The sequence below is a fragment of the Eucalyptus grandis genome, chromosome 2 (assembly GCF_016545825.1).
Source record: "Eucalyptus grandis isolate ANBG69807.140 chromosome 2, ASM1654582v1, whole genome shotgun sequence".
Taxonomy (NCBI): domain Eukaryota; kingdom Viridiplantae; phylum Streptophyta; class Magnoliopsida; order Myrtales; family Myrtaceae; genus Eucalyptus; species Eucalyptus grandis.
Genome location: NC_052613.1, coordinates 50,516,148 through 50,530,719, shown reverse-complemented (window position 1 = coordinate 50,530,719; position 14,572 = coordinate 50,516,148). Strand labels below are relative to the sequence as shown.

Genomic DNA, 14,572 nt, shown 5'->3' with positions numbered 1-14,572 from the left:
TTTGGATAATTTTCCTATTAAAAGACACGCGTGTTAACACTCATGGCAAATGATCGCAAAATTGATTTGTGATATCAATGTTCGCTTCATTGTGGGATAACATATCTATTGCAACTAACTTGGGCTTCCCTGGTTCTAAGCATATGGAATGCCTTGATATCACAAATCAATTTTGCGATCATTTGCCATGAGTGTTAACACGCGTGTGTCTTTTAATGGGAAAATTGTCCAAAAAGTCATGAACCTATTAGACTTTTGCCAATACAGTCATAAACTTTTTAATTTTGACAATTCAGTTATAAACCTTTTTACTTCTTGCAATTGAGTTCATCTAGCCAATTTTGGCTGAAATTGCCGACGTAGTTGGTCGGCACTGATGTGGCGCTTTTTAATAATATTTTTAATAATTTTTTAATAATTTTTTTTTGGCATTTTCACTTCTTTTTTTCTAGATTTGGGGTTAGGGTCGATTAGGGTTACCGATCTCATTGGCCAACCCTTGTTAGCCAAAATTGAGGGCCCATCAACCCTTGACGACCCTGGGTGAAGGTGTCGCCATCCTCACTAGCTAGACGAGGGCTCACTGGCCCTCATCGGCACTAGGTGAGGGTCTCGACCAAGGTCCCCGCCCTCCCCTGGTCAAATTTGGCGAGGGTTGATTATGGGCAAGGGCTCGTGAGTCCTCAGTTTCACTAGTGAGGGCGTTGCAACCCCTGCTGAGGGTGTCGCAACCCTCACCTGTGGCTGGTGAGGGCCATCGACCCTAACCCCAAACCAAAATAAAAAATAAAAAGAGAGAAAAGTATAAAAATGAAGAAATTTTAAAAAGAGCCATGTCAACACTGGTTGACCACATCACTAATTTCCCATCAAAATTGACCAAATTGGCTCAATTGGCAAGTGAAATGATTTAGACTAATTTGCTGACTTGGGACTAAATTGATAAAAGTGCAATAGATTTAAGACATATTAGATCATTTTCTTGCCTTTTAACAGAGGTTGGATTTGGGTAAAGGTAATGGTTTGGGATTTTTGTGGGAGTGAACTTAGTTCGGGATAAAAAGTCGTGGGGTTATAATTTGATATTTTTTGTGATGCAAGAATTAATTTGTGATAAATGTGTTACATGGGTATTGATTTGAAATTTTCAACAGTATTACGCATGTGAAACTTAAAACAGGCACCGGGTTCTAATTTGAGGTTCACTACTAATCGGGTTCTAATTTCCAGAGGAGAAGGGGGAGGCTGATGGATGGAGACGTTGCAGGAGTAGGTGTTTGGTCGTAATGGATAAACACGAGCACGACCTGTTTGTCCTTTTGGTAAAATCTCGGACGGAATTCCCTCAGAAAAACTTCACAAAATGACGAGTTGCCTCCCCTCTTTCCTGAAAAGTCCTACTACTAATTAACCGCGTCACTTTCGGGGTGCAACTCCTGATTGCTCCTCGATCCAATCAACACTCCACCCTGTGGGCCGCACCCACTAAAATATCTGCTCATCTCCGTCCCTTCTTCGCCGCCCCACCATCCATCAGCTCCCTCTCAAGCACGCTGTGAAAGAAAAGGAAAAGGGAATGGCTTCTTCCGACGCAGAACAACCGCCGCCGCCGCCGCCGCCCGAAGCTCCTCCGGGGCTCCCCACCCCCACCCATCTCTCTCCCACCGCGCAACCCTCCCAAGAAAACCAGAACGGAGAACGCGACCCCGACCCACCCCGTGGCAGGATCATCCTGGTCAACCCGCTGACCCAGTACATGGCAGTTGTGGACCCCTCGTCGCCGCCCCCGTCCAGCTGGGAGCCGCTGGTCCGCGCGCTGCGGGACGGGAAGGGCGGCGGCGGGCCGCCGGCGTCGAGAGAGTCCGTGCGAGCCATGCGGGACGTGGTCATGAAGAGGACGGACGAGCGAGGGGGAGGGGGAGGGGAAGAGGAGGAGTGCGCGATATGCATGGAGGAGTTGGAGGAGGGGAGAGAGATGCCGTGCAGGCACAGGTTCCACGGCGGCTGCATCGAGCGGTGGCTCGGGATTCACGGGACTTGTCCGGTCTGCCGGTACCAGATGCCAGCGGACGAAGGAGGCGCCGCGAGGAAGGGATGGGAGGAGGACGACGAAGGAGGCGAAGGAGGAGAGGAGGGGAGGGACATTTGGATCGGCTACTCGGTCGTGAGACGAGACGGTTCGAGCGACACCGATCATCATCATCATCATCATCTTCACGATCGTCTTCATCGTCACTACTCGACGGACGGAGCATGAGTCTTGTCCAAACGCTAGGTTCTTCGTTGTTTTCTTCTTTGTCCTTTTATCCCTTCGAGTTTAGGGAATTAGCAGCACTTTGGGCGTGATGTGTAATGTGTAAGGCCGGCTGAGAGCCTTCGATCGGGCTTTGGAGAGAATAATGGAGATTTGAGGCTTTTAACCAGTGTTTTTGTGCACAAAATTCAAGGAAAGGTCGCGAGCACGAGATCCTCAAGACGTCGCCCTCGCTCGTGAATCCGATCAAGCGAGGTAAAGACCAAAGAGCAATCGTTCATGTTGATGACACTTGCGTGTCATTTAAGTGAGTTCGACACAAGGCCCCGAGGGCTGATTTGCGTTCGGTAGTTGACGACTTGACATCGGTCATGGTGAGGATACCACTCGGTTGAATTTAAGGCAGAAAGCTATGGTTTCCTTTGGTTCGTTGTTGTGTTCCTATGTTTGATGAACTAGGTAGATCATTGCACTTTGGTGTTGGGGAAATATTCAAATCTTCAGAAAACAAAGCATTATAGTCACTAGCGATCCGGACTCGATTGGCGCTCGTCTCTTGAAACTAAAAGCTCCTCAACAATCCATTCGCCTTCATTTCACCTGTCGTCTAACTTGATTGGTGTGATGAATTCGATGGCGAGAGTATGATGTAATGCCTTGCAGGGTGTTGAAACACCTGTTTGGGAGGGGAAAAAATTGAGGTGTTACTAACAATGCTCAGTAGTTGAGCCACGTGCGATGACTTTGCTCAATGGTATATTACTCTTTCAATGCAAGTATCAAACTAACCGCACTCCCTTGTGCCATCACAATAATCGGATATACGAATTACATTACCCATGAGATGAAAAGCATATACTTGTCTAGAGCAAATATTGCATACCCTTAATACATACGAGCATAATTCATTCATTAATTTAGATTATGTGGATCTCATGTAAGACTCATCTCATTTAATAAAAAAAGTATATGCTCATTTAGATTCTTCTCTTTCTATATTGGATATCTCCTATGCATCCTAAACACGGCTCTTTCTTCCAAAACTATAGTGAAAAAAATAATAATTTTAATTGTTTTTTCAAATTATTATGATTTCTCATGGTATGAGGATTAGAGTGGAGCAATGAACGACAATTTACTTCTCTCGACAAGAACCTATTCATATATTTTTCGCTCTAAAGAGAATCGAAAGAAGGAAAGACAAAATGAGAAAGTCAAGGAGAAAAGGCTCGAGATATTTATCTGTTCTTTCAAGAAAAGCCAAAAGCAAACGGCAAAGAAAAAGACACAAGAATCTTAAAAAGTTGAGTCAGGCAAAGTTTACTCTAGAGTTAAATCTTTAAAGTCGCCTATTAAAATAGCTTCTTCTTCTTCTTCTTCTTTTTGAAAAAAAAACAAATCTATATAACCTCATTAGATACCCAAAATTCATTTTTACATAATAGATTATACATTTTGGGTAAACACCCAAACTCTAGCCAAAAGAAAAAGCCTCGTGCATATATATATATAGAGCGGTAACAATCTACACAAGCCACCTTTTTTATGTCGTGGATTTGATTAGTTATATTCTTAAGAAATTACTAGTTTTCCAAATCAATAGTAATAAAAGATAATGGGCATTGATATAAATATGCCCATTGACTAGAGCTTAACGAAGGACCGCGACTTCTCATCTTGCATGTCAAATAAAAATTCATTTTCTGAAAAATGGTTGCATAATATCGTTTTAGATAATTAGCCAATGAGTAGTATTTTTTTCGTCCATAACAATAAAATTCCATTTTTCCGAAAATACAGCAGAGGAAGGGCCGAGCTTGCCAAGAAATAGGCCCGAGTGACGGAGGAACGATCTCGTCCGGTGCAAGAAGCAGCCTGCAATTTCTGAATCCTGGAACTCGGGTCTGCTGGGAATCGGCCCAGACAAACGCACGAGCCACCATCGTTTTTCTCTTTGATTCATTGACGATTGGATCCCTTTGATCCGATGAGGTGCGTGTCCCCGGCGTTCTCTCTAGGTACCGCCATCGCTTTGTACCGCCGCTGTCCTACCAACCTCCGCGAACGACTGTTTGCTACTCTGTTTTCGTGACGATTTGTTGTCGTGCCGTCTTTGCTCTTTTCACGAATGTGAAGCCACGTGAGATGACACCGGCTTCTCCTACGTAATGTACAACCGCAAGCCCAGCAGCAAAATGCTGACAACCGCGCGCGACCCGTTCGACGAATTGTCCCAGAGACTGATTGAGTTTCGCTTTTGCTGCCTCTTTTCCTCGCGGTTACCCTTTTGGCCCACGATTCTTTTGCAGGGTCTGATGCTTCTATGATCAATTCACTCAACCGGTCGTGTTGAATTCGGAACCGAGGCTGGATCATGGCTCTTTTGAAATTTCCAGTGATACACTTGGAAAAGTCTGTTTTCTTTGGACCCAATTCGAAACCTTTTATGCTCCCACCAAGGATAGACACAGGTACGCGACATTTTTTATCTTGTTTACTTCGGCATGGGCCTTTGTGCTAATGGGCGCATGGGAAATCTTGTAGGGTTCCTCCGGAAGCCACTGGTGATCCAAGCTAAAGGAAATACCCGAATTGAAAGTCCGAAAATCCGAAACAGGAGGAGGCAAAGGAAGGTAATGTTTATCCGGTGCATATCCTGTATACTGTTTCTGATTATGTAAAGTTAGCCGTCTTTCTAAAAATGTTGATTTATCGCTTCAAGTGAAAAAAAAAAAAAAAATCGGCATTTTGTTGTTGGAAACTTCATAACTGATTTTGGTTTTTTCAGAAGTTATTGAACACTGTCATCTAATTCTTGTATGTTTGTTTCAAGTTTCTCCTATCTGAAACGAGCACGGCAAAATCTTATATTAAAAGTCAAAACTTCGAGCAGCAACACTGTTCTCAATCTTTTCAGTTCATGAGATATATTATACTAGGAATAAATTGTTGCCAGTGTCTAGAATTGTAGATGAGCTTTCAACAGTTTATTTCTTCCAAAAATGGTTTTTTGTTGCCATCTTATATGTATTGCTATCTTCTTAACCAGTTTACCGGCACCCCTACAAGTCCAAGGCTTTCAGTATTCTGTTCAGATAAGCAGTTATATGCCATGCTGGTAGATGACCAAAACAAAAAGTGTTTATTTTATGGAAGCACTCTTCAGAAGTCCTTTAGGGATAATCCCCCGTGTACAACCATTGTAAGTCCTATATTTAGTTCTTTTGGGATATCTAATAGATAAATCCTGGGAATGAAGAGCCTCCTATTCAATAATAGAAGTTTCAACTGAGAGTGGAACTTACCTCATGCCACTCAGGAAGCGGCTCGACGTGTTGGTGAAGAGCTTATCAAGGTTTGTGTTGACTTGGACATTTATGAGATATCAACATATGATTGCAATGGTTTTGCTCGTGGGGAGAGGATCCAAGCCTTTGAAATTGCAATTGCTCGGCATGGTTTCTTGCCTCACTAGATTCGCCTCGGACCACAATACTTCCTGTAAGTCCCTGTTAGTTTGTCCCAAGGGAATTTGCCTGGTGGGGCACATTATTAAGCTCATCTTGACTCTTCTTTAGTACATCTACATTGGCAAGGCAAAAGCACTTCCTGGGTATTAATTGATTTGTGTGCCAGTTACAAAGCAGGTATCGAGTGCTATAGGTATCGTTAAAGGAGATTTGGTAGTATCATGTGGAGTGGCAAATAACTAGCAGATTGGCAGGTGAACTTTTGGATCTATCTAGAGAAATCCTGAGCTTCTTACCCGTCCTCTTCTGTGGCTGTCTACATCTCTGTTAGGGTCAAAATACGTAGGTTCAAGTGTGATCTTTGTATTTTGTGATTTCTCGGCCGTTCATTGTATCAAAGAAAATATAGGTTTGGCAAGATGTGTTTTCCAGATATTGTTGCCATTGCTTAAGGAGGTGGTCCCTTGCTTATGTTGGGTTTGATGGGGATGTGACAATTTCATTGCATGATGTATTTGTAAAGTATGTATGGACGCATGAACATACATCCTCTTAAGGGAAACCGTAATCTGTCATGGATCATACTCATTTCGAATGAGCCTCATACATGACTTATGGGAGAGAATTCCAATCCATTCTCATGTCTAGGTCGAATGGCAAAAATGATTCCCCCAAAAGAAAGAAGAAAAGGTGGAGCGGAAGTCATTCGACAGTGCCGAACTTCTTTTTGCAGCTTCACTGCTCTAGGCATATTCTTCGTTCCAGTAAGTTACAGGAGCACAGGAACAAACGATACGAACCATGTGAATAACTTTCTCTTTCGGGGATTTGCACAAGTAGGAGATCAAGAAACGTAGAAGGTGATCTACTTCTTCCGTTTCCTCTCGTGGGCCCTTCAGCAGTGACCACAATGCAAGACCTCTGACCAGAACCAAAGCTCAAATGGGCCAAACCGACGGATTCCACTTTAGGTTTAGCCTCATTATTTTTTATAGAGGCAGTCACTGGATGGCCATGCGATGGCACACGATGATTGTTGGATCCTGCAAAATTTCAACACAAAGAAAAGAAAAAAAAGGACGAATAAGAACAGCTGGGGGCCTAAATCTTCAGTCACCGTCCAAATTGAAGAAACGTAGGCGATCTAGATGCCTCATAAAGATCGAAACAATGTTTGTTTGTCTCTTTCTAAGCATTGGCCGAAGCTGCACCGCAAGATAAAGACAGATTGACATATATTAGCTTCCCCGCAATCAAGAGGAGGAAAAATAACCGTGAGAGAAACAAAACAATCAATCACAAAAAGTTGATTTGATTTCCAGATTTTAGAGCTTTCAAGTGACCCAACCATACCCTTAAAAGCATTGCGACATCAAAGCTCCTCTTGGGGGATGTATAGCTTCGGTCACAAACTATCAGTAAAAGCTCGATCTGCTCATTCGCTACTAAAGAAAAAAAATGAAAATTAATGACAGCGAAATGTCTTAGAAACTCCCCGCAAGCTTCAGAGCTGTGTTCAATGTCTTAATTCTCATAGCCCTCCTCTATCGACTTCAATTCCACCGTGCTACTTTGTCTGGTCCAGGCCGAAAGACTGCCATAGATCGACGCACCGCATGATACACATATTGTGTTCCCGTGCTGAATTGAGGGGAAAACAGAGGACCAAAATGTAATAATAAGAAAATAATGGGAAGAAGATTGGCGCTCTGGTTGTAAATTGTCGTTATCTTATCGCGATTCATTAGTCGGGATCAACAGTCCATTGCTGTTGCTTCCCAGCTGTATGCATGTGCGCCCGCCAGGCTTAGAAAACTTACCTGGGAAAAGGACATCGGAACCGAGAATGAAGATTTCCTTGGCGACCGACGGGTTTCTTCTTCCGCTTTTACCGCAATTGCTCGTGTTTTTAGGACCGTGTTGAGAGCTTCAATCAACTCTACATAAATACACCTCTGGATACATTCGATCACAAGGAACAGGGCAAGAAGGGACATCGACACGACATGTCTCGGTGTTTCTCAAAAAATCCGATTCAATCAACAGAGCACAACGTAACTTGTATGTACAATTCTCCTTCAGTGGGTTGCTTTCTTACTCACGAAAACTGGAGCCCGTCCGTTTCGGATGGGACGACCCAAAAGCAAAACAAGAAGCCGAAGTCGTGTTTTCATGGGTCAACTTTTCTCAAGGTCCGTCGAGTTTGAAAACAAAGACAATGCCACACAGATACAACATCGTGCCGACTACGTAAGCTAAAATCAAATCGGTAGGCAAAAGGTGTAGTTCGAGACTTTAAATATTTCGAGCACGTATTATAGAGCACCAAAAAAATTAAAATGCAAAGTCTTTCGATCTGAATAGAATGACTTGATGTTTCCAATACAAACATATTACAGTCGTGGACATAAACAGCCAAATGCGGGAGAAACATGACCTTCTCGAGCACCGAGAGGGACACGGCAAAAAGACTACTAATGATAGGAAAAGCTACATAGTTGCGGGTGGTAGAACTCCACCACTGCCCACTTCTGTAATTACTAAAATATGCAGGGGACCGCACGGAACCAAAATAATGCCTAAACATGAGAGGAGCCTATGTAAAATTATTAGCCTCTTCTCATATCGACTCGGTACCGAGCTAGGACTAGGAGGCTACAATGACCTCCGCCCCAAGCATATTACAAACATGGCACACATATACATACTCAAATCTCAATCAAGGGTTTTTAGTTGATACTCTCTATACTAACCACGATATACACATCTTCGTCTATAGGCCGGTTTCTGGGCAGTCCGTGGTCCATTGCGTTACCATCTTATTAAACTCCCTAGCCGGTTCATGTAGAATATTTTGGTTTCTCTAGCGGAACTGGGCTCCTGAGAAGGTCTGCCCGAAGGACCAGTGGGCGGGCGCCGCGTTGTAGGACATGACGCTGCGACCGTCGCTGGTGGTGACCTTGAAGGAGAGGCTCTGGCCGTTGAGGTAGTTGTTGCTCTGCCAGTTCTGGCCCCAGTTCCTCGACATGGACATCCACCCGGTCCTGGACCCTTTCACGGACACAGCATGGACGTCGCCGGCCCCGCCGACGTTGGTGATGAGGACCAGGTTGAAGTAGGAGTGGCCGTTGATCGTGAACCTTATGCCTCCCCTCCTCCGGCAGGGCACCCTACAAAAAGTCCCCCACACTGGACATTGTAAATTGACTAGTCGGACCAAAGAGTTCATGTGCTTAACACACGCGCCTAACTTTTTCACGCGACCAAAAAAACTGGGCCTAGCGTTGCAATGCACGTACCTCCGGTATGCGACGGGTACGATCCCAGCCCGGTACCGTGCAATGTGCTCGAAGACGGGCTCAGAGAGGTCGAAGTGTTGGAGAGGGGGGTTGCACCACCCGCCCGCGTTGCTGGGGAGAGCGTTGTTGGGCGGGCAGAAGTTGGTGGCGGTGACCACGATGCTCGCAGGGAGGCACCACTGGCGGTCGTTCACGCACCGGATCTCGTAGCACGACCCGCAGCTCAGGCCGTTGTTGAAGAGGGCCGTGCTCAGCGCCGCGGTGTTGGTGCCGTAGCCCTGGCTGTACAAGTTCCCATACCCGCAGGCTCCACCTAATGTGACCAAAAATTTAAGGATGAGACGGAGTTTAGAGATGAGCTCCACCTATAGGAGAGCAAAATGCAGAGGACCCTTCTGTTGTGCTGGCGACTTCCCTTAAAAATGCCTGTCAACCTACAAATTCTGGGAAACGTGGAAAAAAAAAAAAGCAATGTCTTTTGCCTCTTCTTTTTCTAATGATGTGTATGAGTACTGTACTTCACCATCTTTCATGTCCTGAAAATGTAATTTGAGTACTGTACTTAACCATCTTTTTCTTAGCGTGAGAATGCTTAACAAGTGTCGGTGAAATTTCCCCTGTTTCTTTTCTTTTCTGCGTCAGATGTACCAGCACAGTAGGACCGCAATGAAAAACGTGGAAGACAATGGACTTCATCGACACGTTCCTGTCGGATGTCGTTACCTTTATCATTGTTACTATTAGCAGAGTGAGTAGCTGTGTACAGTGCTAGCGAGACAAAACAGAGCAAAAGAGCTTGAAAATGAAGAAGCGGAGGAGGAAGAAGAGAGGGAGGCGTCGAAGTGGGGAAGGGCTGGTTACCCATTGTCCCAGAAGCGTCACTGCCTCCGTAGAAAGTGGCATGAGCATTGATCCACCCTCCTCCTCCATACCCGTCGACGGAGCACACCCACATTGCGAGGCAACCCACCAACAGCAACCCAACCACGGCCATTCTTTGCTTCCCCTGCGCATGCCAAAGACCAAATCAACCAAATTATGCAATGCAGCATTTTTGGGTAAAAAAAAGGACTCCAGTTTCAAGCACACCGCACTCTCCAAGCCTAGCATAAGTATAGACGAAAAGAAAGAGGCTTCTTGGAGTTAGAGCAATGACCCAAATGGGGTTGGGGTGATTATTACCTGCAAAAGACTGAGCAGAACTTCAGTCTTCACACAGACCGAGAGAGAGAGAGAGAGAGAGCGAGAGAGGGGAGGAGAGAGTGGGAATGGAGTAGGGAAATGAAGGGAGCTTGAGCGGGGGATTTATAGGGAGTTTCGGGAAGAGGGGTTGTGCTTCACCGCTTCTGGATGGTTTAGTTGCTTCACAACTAACACAGACTTTACTTTGCTGTCCAACTGTTTTGGTAGGGGCCAAGAGACTGCAGGGGCTGCAGGACCGTACCAGCGGTTTCCAAACAGTGACCGAAGGAGATTTGCGTAAAGCGAGCCTCGAAGTGTGGTTTTCGGGAGGAAGAAAGCGTGTGGTTTTCGGGGCGTTTTCAATAGGGGAAAAAAGGCCAAAAAAATTAAAGGAAAGGCCCTCAAAATCTAAGTGGCGACGGACAGGTGGCGGGTGTCCGAGACGCCATGCCCACATGCAATCGTTTTTGTTCGCATGCAACGCCCATTTGCCGCACCTCCCCCTTCTCTCTCTCTCTCTCTCTTCGCCCCCTACTTTCTTGGATGCTCTTTAGTAGCTACTCAATGATATGTCGTTAAGCAAGATTATCGTTCGCTATCAAGCCAGTTCCATACTGCAACATACCATAAACCCCAACAGAGAACACGCTTACATTAATTACTTGTTAATAGGAGTTTTCTCTTTCCCATTACGTGATTCTAGGTAGGCAGAAATGCACTCTAAGAGGAGCAAGGAGTCCAGCTCGTAGCCACACGCGTCCTTGAAGGAGGAGGGTTAGGTGGGGGTTACTCTCAACCCTCGTTCGATTCATTTAATGGGTGCGTTCTCGTTTAAAACCTGATTCAATCTCTCTCTCTCTCTCTCTCTCTCTCTCTCTGTTGCTGCTCTACAGCTCTAGGGTTTTGATGAATCAACGTGGGTTCATTTTGCTAGAATGGAGACAACTCTCTAGCCTCGATTCCCCCTCTTAGGAGTAGCTTCATTCGGGCATGTTCATTAACCCTAGACACTCAGTTCACCATAAGGTAACGAGTGCATGATTACTCGAGTAGAGACACTTTGTTCAACCCTAGCCTTGATTCCCTTTCTAGGAGTAGCTTCATTCTGGCATGTTCATTAACCCCCTTGACATTAATCTCGCCGTTAGCTAAGCGAGCGAATCATCATCTGAATGGACAAAGTAAGAAGGTAGGTTGATGTCATAATCCTAAATTATCAGCTCAAAGCTCGAGCTTAATGACTCATCAATTCCTAATCCTTATACTGCAAGATGATTGCTAGCTCTGTCATGAAGATAATTCAAACTAAAATTATCTTTACAAAACTGTAATTACGAACTATTTATCGTGTCGCCTTTACAACAACGAAAAGTTAATTAGTGGTTCCAGATTAATAGGGCACTCTATTCGATGGAGCTCACGGGTGCTAATGCCGTAAGAAGCAATAATTAGCACATGATGGCATTAATCAATGACGGTCCCCTTTCAAGTACGACTGACATGGATCCAAATTGGAGTCCAGCGTTTCTCCCCCGTCTTTCGCTATCCCCCTCTGGACTCCGAAAGCAATACGTCTCCTCTAGATCGGTGGAGCGGCTGTCATCTCCTACATAAACACAGCTGTGATCGGGTCGATTCTGTCTACGAAAACAGGACCTGCATGGAAAACGAAACGTGGCAATCCTCGTTCGGACTGATTAGGCGGGATAACACGGCCGGGATTTGCGGCCGTTTTAGCCTGTCAATCAATCATCAAGGCTTGATAAGCCCTCCCCGAACTGAGAATCCAGAGGCGTAACGTAAAATTCAAAGGCCCTCTGACAGAGAATCGGACTTTGTCATTTTCTTCGATTGTTGGTTTGCATGGAATTATCTATCTTCTTTTCTTCGATATGATAATAGATGATTTACGACGGTGAGAATATATTAAAGAATTGATGTTGCGACAAGGCCACATGAAAGTAAGCTTTTTGAGTACTAATTAATCCCAAAACCATCCTCACCCTTTTCCTTCATTACATTTTCTTTGTTGTCGCATCCTCTCGTTACCACACATTTCATATTTTTAAAACCCTAAGTTTTGGGCTCAATGAATGCGATTCTCTCTAAAATCTCACGAGACATGAGGATTTCTAGATTTTAGAGGCGCAGAGTGCAAGTTTTTGAAATGTTAAAGTAGGAAATGCAAAAGCATATATGAAGTCAGAGTTGGTTTTGTAATCGTCCATAACTTACACTTGTGAAGTTCATATGGTAACTCTAACCTTATGCTCACGTATTCGTCCATCGGTCAAATCGGATATGTAATTAGTTTGCAGAGTAGGCGAGATGTATTGATAAAAAATTAGGTGAGCTGATTTTGTTTTATCTCCCTCAAAGAAAAAAAAATGGCTAAATTAGTTGAAGATCAATCCAATTATGGTGGGTCCTTTAAAGAGAGAGATGCATTTTGCGCGCACATGCACTCTACATACACCCTTTTGGCTCTTTGCACATCCATCTTTAATTTCTTTTGTATTTTCTTTTGAGACGCTTCGTTTCAAGATTCTTTCGAGGAGGCCACTGAAAATCATGAATTTAGAAATTTGGTGGGTTCTTCCTCTTTTGGTGTTGAATTCTATGGCCACAACACGAGCTTAGCTTCTAGAGAGGTAAGAACTTGGTCGATGCGGGATGTTTTTCTCAATATTTGCACTATTTCTTCTTCTTCTTCTTCTTCTTTTTTTTTTTTTTTTTTTAATGGATTTGGTATATGTAATCCTCATTTTGTAATTCTAAAAGTTGAGCACCCTCTTTAAATTTGATGCGCTTCAAATTGATTTTCCAAGCAAACCTCAATTTCTCTCATTTGGCCTCGCCTAACATAGATGGCTGAGGAAGAAAAAAAGGTGAAGCAGATCTGTTTTCCATCATAGATATAGCCGTACTACTGAGCTAATTACCGTAGAAAGGTATATAATCTATATGACGCCTTTCCAGGGTAGGAGCTTCATCCAGTTTTTCACTATAGACATAGCAGTATTATTGTGCTAGTTTTGAATTTTCTTGTGACCCATAAATTGATTTGAGATGAATATAGCACGCGAGTATGTTGTTTTGGGATTTTTGGTTGTATTAACCCTTCATTTTAAAGGCGTTTAATGAATGGCAGATACGTGCTTGGATTTTCTTTTACATGTGAAAAAAGGATATGGACGGAGCAAGGACTTACCTCATCCATTATTAGAATGCTCTTTTTAAGGAGCTAACAAAGGCATAAACATGCCACCGAGTGAGCTCGTCCCCATAATCTCACAAGGCGTGAGTGGGTAAGCCCAAGATTGTCAAAACATCTAAAAACCTAAGCGCATTTCTTGTAGACTACCTAAAATGACCAAGAACTTTTTGGAAAAGCGAACTTGTAACTTTTCGACTTACAAATTAAGTTTTGGACCATTGACTAGTCATTGATAGGTAACGCCTGCCTAAACTCGGTCCATCTTGAATATGTTGGATCCTAGGGGTGAGCATTGGAATTGGTCTGGTTTTTGGTTCCTAAAATTTTGAACTGGTATTATACCGGTTTAATCACAATTCTAAGTACGGAATCAAATCACTTGAATTGGATTGATACTTTTTCTTGTTAGTAAGTTAATGATACTTAATCATATTTGATCACATCTTTAGCTATTATTTATCGAGATTTTCATTGATTAAAAATCCAAAATACTAAAGAATGAGGGTTTAGATTATGCAACAATACCCACTGTTTTGTAGGGACCAAGAAAAATAATAAAAAATATAATACCATAAGTTCTTGGACCTTTTAGGAATCGATCGACTGTTCAATCGATCCGATCCAATTTTAAGATTAAGTGGATAGGTTTCTGATTTCACAATTTAAGAACTGACTATTCTAATATGATTTCTAATTTCATGGGGGAAAATCGACCCACCCTACAATTGATGGTCATAATAAATCTCGTTTGGCCATCCTATAGATCTTAGATGAATTTCAAAGATTTCTATGGTCACGATCAGGTCTTTATATCCGAAATACGAACTTCCCTTCAACCATCCTTTCTTCTTCTTCTTCTTTTTTTTCCCCGAATGATTCCGGTGTTACCTTTAATGACAAGACAAGGAGGTTGATGTCGATGGGAGCCAAAGCAGATCACATGTTCAGAGACACTGATATTCTGCTAGATTTCCCTCCCCTTTCTGTTCCCTTCCCTCCCTCTTCAGGGCTCACTGTTGCTCCCAAATTAGGGTTTTGATTCTCCTCAGCTATAGGGCAAGAGGCGCAGCGAAAAAACTCGAAGTCCCTATTTTACACCCAAAACAAAAAAAGAAGAAGAAGAAGTTGTTTTCCTCTGAAAAATCAAGAA

At 43.5% G+C, this 14,572-nt stretch overlaps 3 protein-coding genes across 6 annotated transcripts; 2 read left to right on the top strand and 1 right to left on the bottom strand.

Annotated features, from left to right (window-relative positions):
• The first annotated feature begins 1,576 nt into the window (after positions 1–1,576).
• Positions 1,577–2,257, top strand: LOC104433446 (E3 ubiquitin-protein ligase MPSR1). The gene has a single exon (XM_010046195.3). It carries the CDS (start codon positions 1,577–1,579, stop codon positions 2,255–2,257), a length of 681 nt encoding a protein of 226 aa, XP_010044497.2.
• Positions 2,258–3,952: 1,695 nt separating this feature from the next.
• LOC104433445 (50S ribosomal protein L18) lies at positions 3,953–6,312 on the top strand. 4 transcript variants are annotated; one of them, XM_010046191.3, is made up of 6 exons: positions 3,954–4,246; positions 4,564–4,725; positions 4,799–4,887; positions 5,304–5,456; positions 5,574–5,755; positions 5,891–6,312. In XM_010046191.3, the coding sequence occupies exons 2-5, from the start codon at positions 4,629–4,631 to the stop codon at positions 5,727–5,729; spliced, it is 495 nt and encodes a 164-aa protein (XP_010044493.2). In that variant the 5' UTR covers positions 3,954–4,246; positions 4,564–4,628; the 3' UTR covers positions 5,730–5,755; positions 5,891–6,312. The 4 variants fall into 4 exon arrangements, with proteins under 4 accessions (XP_039161933.1, XP_010044493.2, XP_039161932.1 ...); XM_039305999.1 differs by having other exon boundaries at positions 3,953–4,272; positions 5,574–6,312; XM_039305998.1 differs by having other exon boundaries at positions 5,574–6,312.
• Positions 6,313–8,058: 1,746 nt separating this feature from the next.
• On the bottom strand, positions 8,059–10,370 carry LOC104433444 (expansin-A1). The gene is made up of 4 exons (XM_010046189.3): positions 10,206–10,370; positions 9,885–10,029; positions 9,024–9,336; positions 8,059–8,894 (listed from the first exon to the last, which is right to left on the bottom strand). The coding sequence occupies exons 2-4, from the start codon at positions 10,015–10,017 to the stop codon at positions 8,588–8,590; spliced, it is 753 nt and encodes a 250-aa protein (XP_010044491.1). The 5' UTR covers positions 10,018–10,029; positions 10,206–10,370; the 3' UTR covers positions 8,059–8,587.
• Between the last annotated feature and the right edge of the window lie 4,202 nt (positions 10,371–14,572).

What these genes read in the sequence shown, in the direction of transcription:
- LOC104433446 (XM_010046195.3), top strand. Translation starts at nt 1,577, where the DNA reads ATGGCTTCTTCCGACGCAGAACAACCGCCGCCGCCGCCGCCGCCCGAA.
- LOC104433445 (XM_039305999.1), top strand. Translation starts at nt 4,629, where the DNA reads ATGGCTCTTTTGAAATTTCCAGTGATACACTTGGAAAAGTCTGTTTTC. An exon ending in ACAGGAGGAGGCAAAGGAAG is followed by an intron (nt 4,888 to 5,303) that starts GTAATGTTTATC and finishes CTTCTTAACCAG; the next exon opens with TTTACCGGCACCCCTACAAG. An exon ending in ATCCCCCGTGTACAACCATT is followed by an intron (nt 5,457 to 5,573) that starts GTAAGTCCTATA and finishes CATGCCACTCAG; the next exon opens with GAAGCGGCTCGACGTGTTGG.
- LOC104433444 (XM_010046189.3), bottom strand. Translation starts at nt 10,017, where the DNA reads ATGGCCGTGGTTGGGTTGCTGTTGGTGGGTTGCCTCGCAATGTGGGTG. An exon ending in TGACGCTTCTGGGACAATGG is followed by an intron (nt 9,337 to 9,884) that starts GTAACCAGCCCT and finishes TGGTCACATTAG; the next exon opens with GTGGAGCCTGCGGGTATGGG. An exon ending in GTACCCGTCGCATACCGGAG is followed by an intron (nt 8,895 to 9,023) that starts GTACGTGCATTG and finishes GACTTTTTGTAG; the next exon opens with GGTGCCCTGCCGGAGGAGGG.